The sequence below is a fragment of the Ranitomeya variabilis genome, chromosome 2 (genome assembly GCF_051348905.1).
Source record: "Ranitomeya variabilis isolate aRanVar5 chromosome 2, aRanVar5.hap1, whole genome shotgun sequence".
In the NCBI taxonomy this organism is placed as follows: Eukaryota; Metazoa; Chordata; class Amphibia; order Anura; family Dendrobatidae; genus Ranitomeya; species Ranitomeya variabilis.
In genome coordinates this window covers 1,038,029,871-1,038,046,256 of record NC_135233.1, presented here as the reverse complement: position 1 = coordinate 1,038,046,256, position 16,386 = coordinate 1,038,029,871, and the positions used below count along the sequence as shown (strand labels likewise).

The 16,386-nt window shown below is 44.6% G+C and overlaps 1 protein-coding gene across 4 annotated transcripts in view; it reads right to left on the bottom strand.

Moving 5' to 3' along the window:
* The window catches only part of ASAP2 (ArfGAP with SH3 domain, ankyrin repeat and PH domain 2), a 216,678-nt gene extending 200,819 nt beyond the window's left edge, over positions 1–15,859 (bottom strand). The window contains exon 1 of one of the 4 annotated variants that reach the window (XM_077291399.1): positions 15,770–15,859. In XM_077291399.1, coding sequence (XP_077147514.1) covers positions 15,770–15,814 — 45 coding nt within the window. In that variant the 5' untranslated portion in view covers positions 15,815–15,859. Of the gene's footprint in view, positions 1–15,287; positions 15,640–15,769 lie in introns of those variants that run through there. The other 3 variants (XM_077291397.1, XM_077291396.1, XM_077291398.1) reach the window with 3 other exon arrangements.
* Positions 15,860–16,386: the final 527 nt, after the last annotated feature.

Below are 16,386 nucleotides of genomic sequence, written 5' to 3'. Positions count from 1 at the left end.
CTCCGGGACTGGTATCTACACTGCTTAAAAGTAGGAAGCCTGTTACAACCAAACAATACGGGAAAGTATGGAAAAAATTTCTTTCATCTTCAGGTGTCAAAATGGGGGAGGGTGTCCCCCTTAAAGCCATACTTGAGTTTCTGCAGAAAGGGTTAGAACTGGGTCTGGCCACAAACACCCTAAAAGTCCATGTAGCAGCTCTAGGAGCCTTATTCAACTATGATTTAGCAGGGAATCGGTGGGTTACCAGATTCATCAGAGCAGCCGGTAGATCAAGACCTCTACCCGTGAAGGTTACCCCTAAGTGGGATCTAAATTTAGTGCTTAAAGCGTTATCTAAACCTCCCTTTGAACCCTTAGCGGAAGCTCCTATCAAAATCTTATCCCTTAAAACTTCCTTGCTCGTTGCTCTCACTTCCGCACGTAGAGTCAGTGATATCCAGGCCCTATCCGCTAACCCCTCTTTCACACAAATCCTTGATGATAGGGTCATCCTGAAAATTGACCCAGCATATCTCCCAAAAGTGGCATCCCGTTTCCATAGGACGCAAGAAATATCTCTGCCCTCCTTCTGTCCTAATCCCAAAAACAAAGAGGAAGAGGCATTACATACATTAGATGTGAGGAGATGCCTGATGCATTACATAGGAGCCACTAGGGAGAGTAGGGAGGATACCTCTCTCTTTGTGTGTTTCCAGGGTCCCTGGAAGGGGAAGAAAGCATCTAAGAGCACCCTGGCAAGATGGATTACAGAAGCCATCAGCCTGTCATACTCATCGAGTGGCGTACCCTTCCCGGGAAATATCAAGGCACACTCAACAAGAGCAGTGGCAACCTCTTGGGCAGAGAAGGCCGGAGCTTCTATCGAGCAGATATGTAAAGCTGCTACCTGGTCTTCACCGTCCACTTTCTATAGGCACTATAGATTGGACCTTTCCTCTTCTTCGGACCTTACTTTTGGTAAAAGGGTTCTGGAAGCGGTGGTCCCTCCCTAATGTACAAATCTCTGCAATTCTCTCCGTGGTGCAGTCATGGGCGTCAGAGAAAATAGTAGTTACTCACCGATAACGGTGTTTCTCTGAGCCCATGACGGCACCCGTACATTCCCTCCCTTTCACTTCTTGGGTGTGCACAGAAATATAGTGCCTTATGTTAATAGTGTAAATAATCACGCGGTATCTCAACTAAGTAACGTTAAAAAAATAATAATAATGATAAAGTCTCCGTTCATAGTCTCCCATCGTTCTCTAGTAAACAACTGATGCAGGAGAGAGGTACCACCTTTTTACCTGTAGGTTTCCTGTCCTTGGTGGGTGGATCCCCTCTCTCCGTGGTGCCGTCATGGGCTCAGAGAAATACCGTTATCGGTGAGTAACTACTATTTTTGTTATCTTTGTCTAATATTTAAATTTGTTTAGTGATCTGAAACATTTAAGTGTGACAAACATGCAAAAGAATAGGAAATCAGGAGGGGACAAACACTTTCACACAACTGTATACGTCTACAGATCATTTTTACAAAAATGATGCTACATGTGTAGCCACTAGAAGAAAGCAGAAACATTTGCAGGACCCTGGTTCAGCGTCCACTTCAATACTGCATGGCAGCCGAACAAGGGTTGGCATCCTGGGCACCTCTGATGGTTTCAAGACCTACAAGACGTCACAACATCTCATAAGGATTAGACATTACACCTTATGAAACATCGTGACATGCGTCGAGCATCAAAGTCATTATATCATGGGAGGCCTTGCAGTCCCCGCACACTATGATGGGTATGAGTTCTGCCAGTGAAAAAAAAGAATGGAATAATGGATGTCTGATTGAGGCCTTAGGAACTCCAATGTGTAAGGTTCTCAAAATGTGGTAAGTGTACTCCATAAGCTATCGGCCATGGGTTCAGAATAAAATACACTGCGGATAGCCTTACAGTGAATATTGGTACCTTTACACAAGTAAAAAGTGCAGTATTTTAGAAGATGTGTTTTATCACACTGTCAGGCTGAGTTCACACAAGCATATAAAAAAAAAATAATAATTTAAACTCTCAATTATTCAGATGCAATCTGCATGGAAACCTTTTTTTTTAATACAATCTGCAATTCTAAAAATGTACAAAGCCAAATACAGTTTCCTCTATGTTATAGAACTCATAAAAATCAGATGCTTTATGGTTGGTTCATAAGGGATATTATTATTTTTGCGTACCCATAGAAGTTGGCTTTTATGAAGGGGACTAGGGACCATATAAAAAAAAAAAATAATAATATTCCTAGGACAGGAATAGGAAATACTAGACCGGTGATAAATGTTTGCTTGTCTAGATTATCAGGCCTACAATGTCTTGATATAAAGCCAGCCTGACACGTGGGAAACAACTACACCAAAGCAGGCCGTAACAACAAAACAAATCTGCTGCGTCTCCTCCTGTGTATTACAACCGTCAGGACGCCCTGGCAAAGCGAGCCGAGCAGCTGCCACCGATACGAGAACGAGCTGGGTTCTGCTGAATATTAACTGAGTTTTATTATGTGCAGCAGAGCGCGGCGCTCTGCGAGACATCTGCTCTGGGCTCTGTCCACCAGGACAATGCTCTTCACATCGGATGCCATGAAGAGCTCATCCTTTGATTCTCAGTGCAATGATGGTATAAAAGATGAAGAAGTTGAGTTATCGTAGCCCCCCAGACCTCTGAATGTGACATAATTGGACATTTCCTACAATTCATCACCATGCGCCATGTTTACAACATGCGACTTAGGAAAGACTTTGTGGTGAAGTCACCTCCAGAAATGGATGACAGATTACCACATTGACATCAGTAAATCTCCATTATAGAGGAGTCTTCTCCAAGTAGATGACAGAGAGGAGTTAATCGATCCATAAAAATATTGAACTTGTTAGGAATTTCTTTAAAAAGTATCTGGCAAATATTAAATTTTTGTGATTTGGCTACCATAAAATACTATACTCGCCTTTTTCCTTACTCTGTTCTCTACGCTGGTCTTCTGCCTCAGAGACCAAGAATTGGTGATTATGTGAGGGGCGATACACATCACTGACGCCAGTCTCGTAAGTCACCCAGCCCCAACGTGACCTTACGAAGGCCAGGCGATGCCCATCACAGACATCAGGCTCGTGCGTCGCCCTGCCCCAACGTGACCTTACGAAGGCCAGGTGATGCCCATCACTGATGTCAGTCTCATGCGTCACCCTGCCCCAACGTGACCTTACGAAGGCCAGGCAATGACCATCACTGACGTCAGTCTCATGCGTCACCCTGCCCCAACGTGACATTATGAAGGCAAGGCAATGCCCATCACTGACGTCAGTCTCATGCGTCACCCTGCCCCAACGTGACCTTATGAAGCCCAGGCGATGCCCATCACTGACGTCAGTCTCGTGCGTTGCCCTGCCCCAACGTGACCTTATAAAGGCCAATCATCTATCATCAGCATCAGAAGTACCATGGACGCCCAGAGAGCCACGGAGCAAGTACAAGTTAGTATATTCTCTTATTGTTTTACCCCTTCCAACCATTTATTATGATTTGGGGTCTGGGAAGACAGACTATATAAAAGTCTATTCATCACAATCAGACCAATTTTCGATTCGAACCAAATTAGATTTTCTCATGTCGTTTATCTGTGGCTACTACACGGGAGCCCTGAGAACTGATATGTTCCTCCTGGCATCCACAGCTCTTCTTTTGAATGGCATGACCGTTGCGATGTCATCGGTGCAGTGTGACATCATGCCAGACCGCTAATCTAAATTAGAGCTAGGGATGGCGGAAGGCAGTCCTCAGGACTTTATATATATATTTATTATTAAATATACTGAGTGCAAATATATATATATATATATATATATATATATATATATATATATATATATATATATATATATATATATATATATATATATATATATATATATATATATATACACACACACACAGTATATTTATATATCCTCCTTGGCAGGATTCTGTGACCACAGGAGGCCCTCACTCCGGTGGATGTTATTTCTGATCCAAGAACTTCATTCTATACAATACTTAGGTAAAGAAGCAAAATATAATGACATGACAGTCGCCACAGGGAAGGTGGAGGAAGCCTAGAAATACAGACATTGCTAAATCTTTAACCCTTTACTTACTTAACCGTACTGATCTTTTCCATTACAGTGCTTAATAAAATTTATGGAACCTGTTGGCACATTTTTACATTTGGAACTAATGGAATGGTTGGACAGGCTTGCGCTCCCCAATAAAAATGATAGCTTTTTTTATTGTAGATATCCGATGTGGCAGTCACGAGAAATCTAGAGTAAAAGCCATATGCAAATCCGGCTGCAAGTGCACTAGAGGTGTGTCAATATGTTTAAAAGAAATACCCTTAGTGCACTTTAATGTAACATGCGTATGATTGCTGCTACTACTCCCGCATGCAAAAATGTGCAGACAGGTTCACTTAAAAAATTAAGTGATATATATTACATAAACCAAGGACAAAAGTCATGTACAAACATACACTCCTCAACATCGGAATTACAACACCAATAAGGAAAAATTAATGGTTGTTTGAGGAATGTTCTTCAAAGTCTGCTGCTGGCAGCTCCTTTTGAAATTGCTAGCATCGGAGATACAGTAGGCTATGTTAGCTCACTTAGACAGCAGAGGCTGCTCGCTCTGTGTTGAGGAAAGGCAAGACACTTTGGAGAAATGGTCGTACCACTGTTTAATGCCTTAAGCTTGATATTTTCAGTACAGAACCTGACAGTTCGTCTATGTGCACCTCTGTTATTCCAGTCCATCGTTTATCTCTAGCGGTGCTGACATCTCGGCCTACATACCCTGGGATTTGCTCAGTTCAAGGATTTTGTACCTCTCAGTTCGCGAAAGATGGCGATAATTTGCACATCAACAAAAATATTGTGACTTATTAAAAGTTGCTTTTATAAATCGCTGAATCAGTTTTTCTTTAGGAGGCTACCCACACATCAGATAGCTGTCGGCCGGACTATCGCTCAGCCCACAGCCATCCATCTCTCATGACTCCCCCATAAACAGTAAGGCTGGGGTCACACTTGGCGTAAGACAATACGCCACGTATTATACGTCCGTACTACGGCCGTAATACGGAGAAATGGTCCCAAAATATTGATCCGTAGCCAGGGTGTGTCAGCGTATTTTGCGCATGGCATCCTCCGTATGTAATCCGTATGGCATCCGTACTGCGAGATTTTCGCGCAGGCTTGCAAAACCGACATCTAATGGATTTATGTGCTCAAATGTTCGGGAAAACATATATACAGTGTATGTGTGTATATATATATATATATATATATATATATATATATATATATATATATATATATATATATATATATTCTGTATTTAGATTTCATTCAGCGCGATATCTGTGAAAAGCCGGTAATGTGTGTTTTTTAACCCTTTCAAACAATTGGATTAACAATGGATAGGTGTCATAATTGACACCTCTCCATTATTAACCTGGCTTAATGTCACCTTACAATAGCAAGGTGGCATTGACCCTTCATTACCCCATATCCCACCGCTACAGGGAGTGGGAAGAGAGTGGCCAAGTACCAGAATAGGCGCATCTTCCAGATGTGCCTTTTCTGGGGTGGCTGGGGGCAGATGTTTTTAGCCAGGGGGGGGGCCAATAACCATGGACCCTCTCCTGGCTATTAATATCTGCCCTCAGTCACTGGCTTTACCATTCTGGCGGAGAAAATTGCGCGGGAGCCCACGCCAATTTTTTCCGCCATTTAACCCTTTATTTTAGCAGCTACAGTGCTGAATTTTTGCACACACACACACTACTAACATTAGTAGTGTGGAATATGCAAAAAAAAAAAGGGGATATGAGATGGTTTACTGTATGTAAACCATGTCTCATATCCTGTCGGGTTTGTGCAGGAGAAATGAAAAGCCGGCAATTGAATTACCGACTTTTCACTATCACCGCTGCGTATTTCTCGCAAGTCACACTGCTGGTCCGTGTGGAATCCGTATTTTTCTCGCCCCCATAGTCTTTCATTGGCGAATTTTTTGCGCAATACGCTGACAAACGCAGCATGCTGCGATTTTGTACAGCCGTAGAAAGCCGTATAATACTGAACCGTAATATACGGCTGATAGGAGCAGCCCCATTGAGAATAATTGTGCCGTATGTAATGCGAGTTTTACGGACGTAGTTTCTGCGCTCTTACGTCCGTAAAACACGCATGTGTGACCCCGGCCTAAGGCTTGACTCGGTCACATGGTCCTATGTTCTCCGAGATATCTAATAAATGGCTCCTCTCGTGGCACCTTATCTCTAGAGAACAGAAAGGATCAGGTAACTGAATATCAACTACTTGATCATTATGTCCCCCAACATAATCTGTAGGCAATGGTCGGGATGCCCCTTTACTCTGCGGGCGGCTTATTTGGGATCTCGTATGTGGAGTAGCAGGGCTCACACAACATAACATTGAACCTTAAGCCACTCAGCTATTAACAGTGAAAAAATAGTGATAGGTTATTTGACCATTAATTTGCAAACAAAATTAAAAAAAACCTTAAGAGAAAAACGACAAAAAAAAAAATATAATAATATCTCCAAAAATTGTCTACAAGGGATTCTGCAGTTATTACTAGGAGGACACACCTGGACAGAGATTTGCATTGTAAGCATAGACAATACGGCACTGTCACAACAAACCTGAAGGACAACTTTTCCAGAAGCAAATTTTCAAACAGAAGCAGCTGCAGCACGGTCACGGGAAGGAGTTTTCGGTCAGTGGCTACCAAGGGATCATTTTTTTCTGTCAATCTGTTGTCTTGTGTCCTGCAGACCTTCCTCTTATGGCTGAGTTCACACAGGTTTTTTTTTTTTTTTTGAAGTTGACAAAGCAGACAAGTTTTTCAAACTGAAGCCACTTCAGGAAAAGCTCCTTTTTGGGAAGCTTTTTTGAGGCGTTTTTCCTAAAGCCTAGTTTGGAATAGGATCCTCTTCAAAGCAGTGACACGCACTTTTTTTTTTTTGCTTCCACCAAGCATCTTCCAAAACCTCTTTATGAAAAATATCTTACAAAAATACCAACTGCTCATATGATTGACAAAGTGAATTTCCCATTGAGCTGAATAGGGCAGGTTCTCCAAGCTGTTTAGGAGATTTTTTGGAGTGGCTCAGATAACAATACAAAATCCTGGAAAAAATAAAACCTCAGTGTGAACATAGTCGTAGTCTGCCAGTGGGAAAATGGTGTCCAGGAAGTTTGGATTTTAACAAATAGAAACCTAAAGATTTCAAAAAGGACCAATTTTAATCAGTGTTTGCTAAAAAAATGCTAATTAATCAATTTTTTCCAGTTTTCTTACTCTTCTCTTATCAAACATGAAAATTGGACAGCACTTGGATGGCTGCTGTTTTGAAGCTTTTCAAGGGCACAGACATTTATTAACAAATTTAAGCCAAGATTAGAATCAAAAAGTGTCCATTCTTATTTTTGCGGACCACTGACATACAAACAGACAATAATGGGTACTAGTTCTGTGAAATTCACAGATAAGGGAATGACGAACTTCTGAATGAGGACTATCACACAGCGTTCTCTCTTGTGTTCAGTAGCTCCTTCGAGACTTAAATTAAAACCCCTTCATCCCACAAAACAGGATTCGGGCGCATACGCCAACGAGGCCATTGACTATAATGGTGCAGACAATCACCGTGTGCTCTGTTCTGCACCATTATTAAACGGCTACTGGAGGTGGATAACAAGGAGTAGTCTATTGCATCTTGCGGTTCGCCTCCAATAGTCGTATATGGCCAAAAATGATGCACGACAGAGCACACGGTGACTATGTTTGCATCGTTACAGTCAATGGCCCCGTTGGCGCATACAGCCCAATCCTAATTTGAGGGGGTTTGGACCTAAACCCCGATGGGGGCAATCAAAAGTGTTTTGAGACACAAGAGGCTTCTACAGTTTCTTTACTAGAAAAGTAACATGTTAGATCTCCATTCTGGTTAATAACTTGAACTTTCAATGTTGTCCGTTGTGGTCTATGGATTTACAGCTAGTAGCCTATAGGCGTAGTCGCTGCCTTTCTCCTCTTTACAGACTGAAAAGATGGCCACTACAAGACCAATACTACTAAGACCTTTATTAGGAGGGTCTAAAAAGTTGAGGGGCCATCTTTGTGACCCCCATTTAATCAGGAGAATGTCGGTCCTCCGAACCCTGTAATGGCCGGTGAAGTGGCCCTTGATGCACTTCATGACAAAAAAAAAAGACCCAATTGCTGAACAGTGACTCCCATCTACTAGTTACATAGCACATGTTCACACACGCAGTTTATGAATTTTTTTGCTGTAAAAAAAAAAAAAAATGTGATAAGATGTTATAGCAGTCATTTGAGAATTGCGATAAAAACCTGTCTCAATGTGACATTCCTTTTTTATCTTCAATATACAATATGCTCTAAATATGGTGGGGTTTTCATTCAGGTATTTTTCCCCAAAATGCCACAAAAAAAAAACCCCAAAAACTAAAACATATGGGAGCAGATTTATCAAAACAGTCTGAAAGCAAACCCGTCATAGCAACCAATGGCAGCGCAGCTTTCATGTTACCAGAGCATTTTATAACATGAAAGCTGAGCTCTAATTGGTTGCTATGGGCAACAAGACAGTTTTTGATAAATGAGGCCTATGGTGTTTAATAAAAACACCAAAAGAAAAAAACAAAACACAAAATAAGAGTTTATTAATGTAACTTCATGGCAGAAAGAGAGACAGCTCCGCTTTATATCGCCATAAGCCTGAGTAACGGCTGTATTCCATCTCATATATAATAATATATATGAGATGGAATATAAGTATGATAAGACGACAACATGTCTGACCGATGATATATTTTAAGGTGACTACAGAAAGGCGCAGCTGCACGAGCCACAAGGGCAACATCAAATAAAACTAGAACATGCCCCAAGTCCTGAATCAAGGGAAATGAAAAGATCATCAATAGTTCAGCAAATACAGACTCCATCTTCATCAAAGAGAGCCTGGGGACAGCGGCCATAAACAGACAATTACAAGGGACGAATAAATTGACCTCCACATGGCACGAGATGGCGGATCAATAAAACACAAAAAAAATCAAAACAAAATGGCCAATTTAGTCGCCTCATCAAGAAATAAACCTTTAGCGAGATCTTAATTTTAACTAAAAGATGGAGGACCTGAAAGACACCAGTATAAAGGCCTTATAAAGAGGACTAACTTATCCCTGATGTAAATCCCACTGTTCTCCTGAATCCGCCGCCATTTTCTTTTCTTCCTTCTCCTCTCCGTTCCTCAGACATGGCACCTTCTTCACTAAATAGGTCTATTTTTTTTTTTTTTTTAAGACAAAGGGGTGTAGTCATTGACTCATTTCTGCAGGAATCTTCATAAAGGCCATGCCCTGTTGGCTAAAAAATAGATTTACATACAGGGAAGACTGGGCCACTCTTTCAAGAACAGAGTAGTAAAAAAGAAAGAAAAAATGCCAGATTTAGGAGAACAGCGGCATTTACATCGGGTTGAACAAAAAATATTGATAAATACATTAGTGCATTTTGTTAAATATATTTTATTACATCTATGACAAGTCCTATTTAAGGAGAGTTCTTGTAGTCATCTCTTAGGGCTGTCCCACACGTCCAGATAATTCCGGTACCGGAATAAATTGGTACCGGAGTTATCCGTGTCCGTGTGCCTGGGAACTCACGGAGGCCACATGTGCGGCACACGTGTGCGGCCCGTATGGCGAGTGGGTACCACACGGAGCGTGTGGTACCCACTCTGCATCTTGCTGAATCCGCGATTCATATGTTCTCTGCAGCAGCGTTTGCTGCAGAGAAAATATGAATAATAGTGTTTAAAATAAAGATCTGTGTCCGCCGCCCCCCCACCCCCTGTGCGCACCCCGCTGGTCAGAAAATACTTACCCGGGTCCCCCGTCGGCTGTCGCTCCTTCCTGGTCTGGCCGCGGCTTCTAGTGTATGCGGTCACGTGGGGCCGATCATTTACAGTCATGAATATGTGGCTCCACCTCCCATAGGGGCGGAGCCGACTATTCATGATTGTAAATGAGCGGCCCCACGTGACCGCATACAGTAAGCCGCGGCCAGACCAGGAAGGAGCGACAGCCGACGGGGGACCCGGGTAAGTATTTTCTGACCAGCGGGGGGGCACACAGGGGGTGGGAGGGCGGCGGTCACATAGATCTTTATTTTAAACACTATTATTCATATTTTCTCTGCAGCAAACGCTGCTACAGGGAACATATGAATGGCGGCTTCAGCACCATGTGGGGGGGACAGCGCTTACTGTAGCGCTGTCTCCTGCACGCACACGGACCCCAGACGGAGAATGTCCGTGTGAGGTCCGTGTTTTACACGCACCCATTGACTCTATTGGGTCTGTGTAATACGTGCGCCCCCACGAACACTGACATGTCTCCGTGTTTGGCACACGGAGACACGGTCCGCAAAAAATCAATGACATCTGAACAGATGCATTGATTTTTATGTGTCTACGTGTGTCAGTGTCTCCGGTACGTGAGGAAACTGTCACCTCACGTACCGGAGCCACTGACGTGTGAAACCGGCCTTAAAGGGATTGTGCCATGTGAGCGACCCCCTTTTCCAGACTAAGGCTACTTTCACACTAGCGTTAACTGCAATACGTCGCAAATGCGTCGTTTTGCCGAAAATACGCATCCAGCAAAAGTTCTTGCTGGATACGTTTTTTCGTCATAGACTAACATTAGCGACGCATTTGCGACGCATTGCCAAACGTCGCGTCCGTTTTGCGACGCTTGGGCGTGTGGTAGCGGACCGTCGGGAGAAAAAAACGTTACATGTAACGTTTTTTGCTCACGACGGTCCGCTTTTTCCGACCGCGCATGCGCGGCCGGAACTCCGCCCCCACCTCCCCGCACCTCACAATGGGGCAGCGGATGCGTTGGAAAAATACATCCGCTGCCCCCGTTGTGCGGCGGAGACCACGCTAGCGTCGGGAACGTCGGCCCGACGCACAGCGACGGGTCTTTCCCGACGCTAGTGTGAAAGTAGCCTAAGAAACATTAGTGATAAACCAGCTGATACCTTCACAATCAATGGATGACGACATAATAAACGGTGGCAGTGGGTCCTCCAGAGCAGCGCTTCTCCTCTATGGCTGAATTCACACATCCATTTTTCTTACATCTGCATATTATATATATATTTTTTACATTTTGCACACAGACACATTAGAGCATATGACTGATTTCACTTGTGGGGGTTTTTTTGCCACGTGACTCTGGATGGGACACTTGCGGGCCAAACTCAAAAGTTCCGTGAAATATCCATTCTGTCCATCAGAACCAGGGACGTGTGAATTCCCAGCAGACGGGCAAATAATGCACGGCTGTGACCACTCTGCTCGGGGGCAATTTTTTTTTTTTTTTTTTTAATTATTTTATCTTGTGTCATTTTTTGTTTTTAGGCACAAAAAAACAACCTCAAAAAGAAAAGATGGCAGCAATATACAGTATTAGAAGCTGGCTGTAAACCTTTAGGATATGTGTCCACGTTCAGGTTTGCTTCAGGCTTTGGTCAGGATTTTATGCAAGTAAAATCCTGACCAAAACTGCACCTGAGGTCACTGGCAGGTCACCTGCAGTGTTCCTGCGTGTTTTGCTCATTGTAGCAACATGCTGCGTTTTGAAAAAACGCACCGCATGTGCGTTTTCGCGGCAAAAACGCATGCGTTTTTTAACGAATAGTGGAGTCGGGATTTCATGAAATCCCCTCCACTATGCTGTAACATCTGGACGCTGCGTTTTTGATGCTGCGGAAAAACGCAGCGTCATAAACGCAGCGTTTCCTGAACGTGGACACATACCCTAAGGGGCTGCATTACACCTGACAGGATTACCAGCGACCGCCAGGATGTGACCACTTTCAGTCAGGAAAACTCTGAAAAACCTGTGGGGAAACATTTCAGGGGCTTTCCACCATTTTCGACAAGGCCCGACTGTGAGCAACGAGAAGCAGCCATCCCTACCCTTTTCTCAAACACACTCTTGCCATTTTCTGTGAGATCGACCATTCTATTTTTTTTCTTTTTCATACGTGAAAATCACGGACCAAACTCCAGTCCAAAACAGTGATGAAACTAGGAACTTTTTTTGGCGCACAAGAAAAATCATGGACATCTGAATGAGGCCTGAGAATTTGGTTTTTTTTTCCTTTCACTGTGCCGGAACCAATTTTTTATCCATGTATTCGTTTTTGTAATACACGTATCTTTTTGTCAAATGAAGTAAAAAAAAAAAAATAAATATGTGGAAACCACACCATGTGAACACAGCCTATAAAGCTCATAGAATTTTGCTTGTAGGCAGCAGGGATATGTGCCCTTGGGTTTTCTGCCTTTTTCCCTGTACCAGTATTGTGAATGAGATCCCACTGACACCCTGCAGAGAAAATCAGAATGTAGCAGTAGACGCACAGTGTGACTATAAAGGGTTATTATTACCCCCAAAAATGTTAGCCCCTATCCTATGAATAAGGGCTAACCTGCTGATCCCTGCGAGTCCAACCACAGCCACCCTCCGCGATACCCAGAACAGGGCTCTGCGGCCCAGCCCTGAACACGTGCGGACTCCGCTCCATTCACCGTCTATGGGACTGACACCCAATCACTGCATTCGGCAGTCCCATAGACAATCAATTGAGCGGACCCCTGCTCCATTCCAGACTGTACTGCAGAGTGCCTTCTGATTTTTTTGTTCTAAAAGCCCTCTTTTTAAGATTGGTGGGGGGTCCCAGCAGTCAGACCCCCAGCGATTTGATTAGCGAGTCACCCCATTTTTGAGGGGGGTGGTAGAACTCCAGCATGTCATTTTATGCCGTGTATGTCAGTGCATTTTTCACACTTTGCATCATAGGGCGGTATGTGGAGAAGAGCTGCACCTTTTTCATACTCAAATTTCAGTGTTTTTTTTTTCCAGATGCAGAAAATCTGCAGCAAACACACAACATGGAAGAGTACAGGTAATGGCCGATGACTGGTGGTGAGTGTGTCAAAGATAATAAGGTGTGAGCACAAACGGCGGAAAAATCTGGGGTCAATCCAAAGCAAAATCAGCATGAAAATTTGCTGCGGTTTTCTCGGCTGATTTTACCCCTCTGTACTGAAATAGCTGAAATGAGCGTGCAGATCTGCAAGAAAAAGGCAAACTGCAAATTTACTCGTCAGCTCTACAGATTCATTTCTGCGCAGAAAGTTTTCACCCACTTCTGCAAATCCGCGACGTTTCCATTACATGTGCTCGTGCCCCAGGACTGTTCTCTGGCCGTGTCCGCAGATGGCACTTACACCGCTGGCTTCATCTAGGGCCACTATGGCGCCCAGGCACATTTCACAGCGTATAACTGAACCTGGTGAACAAGTTAATATTCAGCGCCCGTACCGCGCTCCAGAAACATATTCTATATTCATCTGCTACAAATGGCGCACTGAGCAGTAATTGCCGTATAAATCAGAACATGGAAATGCAAGCCGGGTATTGAGCAGCGCGCACGCCGGACTCCCTGCACCGAGGAGAACGCCGCCACCTGCGGACTGACAAGGTTTCTCCGGTTTTATTAATGAAATAAAAGGCAGCAGAGGATCAATGTCGGCGTCAATGCCGGTGACACCGCAGGGTTAATGACATTCTCAGCCTCTTCCAAAAGCAAATAATTACATTTCATGATTCAAGGTGGCAATCCTCAGCCAATAACAGGCCACATCCTTAAAGGGGTCCTCCTCGCTGATAGAACTCCAGGGCAGGACATCTACGCCATTTCCGTAACTCCCATAGACATGAATGGGAGTAACAGACAGCGCAGCTCCGCCGTTTCCATAGTCACCTTTAAGGGCTCTTCAGCAGTATTGTAACTTGGATCTCGCTGCCCACAATGTGAAATCTCCAGAAGGACCCCCAAAATGTCATGTATCCCCCAACAGTATTGATCTCCTCCAGAGAGACCCTTCTGGTCTTCGCTCGGCTTTATACGACGGCACCCACTATATAGTCAGTCCAGTTTTTCAGGATATTTTGGAATATTCCTAACAGTAAACACGCTTACCATTCACATCCCCCTACGCACCTGCCGTGATAACGTCACTGCTGCAGCCAGTGATTGGCTGCAGTAGTCATGTGAACATATCATGCAACCAACCAGCTGCAGCAAAGATCCATAGCTGGAATGGTGGTGGAATTTGAGTTATGGGGTCTCATACAGTTCGCATGTATGACCACCACACCATTAAAGGGTTATTCTCATGCTTATCAGTGGGGGTCCGCTGACTGATGCCCCCAAAAACATTTCTGAAGAGCCCCATCTGAATGGAGCGGTGGTTGGACATATGCACTCGGCTTTTTTTGAGAGTCACACCACCGCATCTACAGTTTCTTAAAATGGCGCCTTACTCATCCTCCCCAGGTCCAGGGTTCAGTCTTCGCCGGTATTTGTTATCGTCTGCAGTGCGGACTTCACATCGACAGCTGCAGCCAATCACTGTGCTCAGAGGCTCAGTCCGAGTTGACTGCTTGTGCCACTGAGCTCAGTGATTGGCTGCAGCAACGTCAGGGCAGTGATGAAGACTCAGCGCTGGACCCGTGGTGGGTGAGTAAAGCTCAGATTTTTTTTTTTTTTTTTCAATCTAAACTAAAAAGTAAAGTCCGTGATCACTACTTGTCCACACATTCACCTGCTGAAAAACAGAACAAAAACGTGCCCAAAACAGACCGCCCCTTTAAGAAGGGCCTGAAAACTGTCCCAAATTGTGGGTCCAGAAGAAAAGAGCAGATTGTTTGCAGGAATTGTCACATTTAAAGGGGGAGCGTGTGAGTGCTGGAATACGAAATAATAATCGGCGTAGAGGCAACATGCAAATCAGGCCGGAAGCGCGCTGGGGGCGTCAGCAATTCATTTGTTTCTTCCAAATGCCTGGCCACGCCCTATGTGCACTTCCAGCCTGATTTGCATATGGCTCTTTGACGCTTTGATATCGGATCCCTACAATAAGGTGCCATTTTTCTTAAGGGGGTTGGAGGGAGAGACAAGTCCCCGGTACAGCCATATATACATATATATAAACCACAAAAAGTTGTCTAAAGTCCTGTGACGTCAGAGTAAGCTTGCAGCCCCCAGAGCCCGCGGCCACCGACACACCGCGCACGGTCTTACCTCCTCCACGGCCGCCACCGTGTGCCTGCACTGGCTCAGCCGGGTGGTGAAGTTGGACGCGGTGGGAGACTTGTAATCCTCATTGGTCTCCGCTATAAATTCCGACACACTGATTAAATCCGGCATGATGATGATGAGGAGGAGGAGGAGCAGTGGCCAGGACCCCCGGGAGGGCGCACACTGAGGACCCCCAACTACACAAAGCCAGGCCACCTGGCGGAGAGTGCACCGGGCGCGCAGCACCGACCACAGCGGCGGCGGCAGCTCCGCATACACACAGGTGACAGCGGCGGGGATCAGACGTGCCCGGGACACATCCGCCTGAGCCGCCGCTCCATGAGTCCGCGATCCCCAGAGTAGGGCAGTGGCTGCTGGGCGCACCTCCCAGTGTCAGCCCCGGCACAGCCACGCCCCGCTCCCAGCAAGCCACGCCCACTAGATGGGTTCATAATCCGATATGCCAGTATAACCACGCCCCTTACCGCGCATAGCCAACGCTTTCCCACTGTCTGGCCACACCCCGGCATCAAGTCTTTATAACCACGCCCCTATATCGAGATCACCACACCTTCTTTGTTAGCACGCCTTTTTTTCCCCTTTTAATCAATTCTTTCAAGAAACCACGCCTATTTTGCTTGTGTAAACCGATACCACGCCCCCTATTCAGTGTAGGCACGCCTCTTCTCTCTTCTTCCTGCCTCAGCACAGGTATGAGGACGTCACTGCGGAGCCCGGGACTCTAGGGAACGCCCACAGCTACCTGCGCGATGGTTGGTCGGGTTTTTTTTTTCCTATAAAACTTTATTAACCTCATACAAACAAACACAAGGGTTAACCTCATTTTTTTTGTACGTTGGTCACACGCATCTGTGTGATACGTTATCTGTGCGGTTTTTTTCTATCCTCTTTAACCTTTTCATGACCAGGCAATTTTTCCATGTTTGTTTGTTTGTTTTTTTTTCCCAAGAGCCATAACTTTTATTTTTTTCCGTGCAGCGGCTTTTGAGCTGTAGTTTTCAGTGACGCCATTCGTTTTAACACATAATGTAAAAAAAAAGTTAAAGGAAAAAAATGCAATTCCCCATATTTTTTTTTTTAC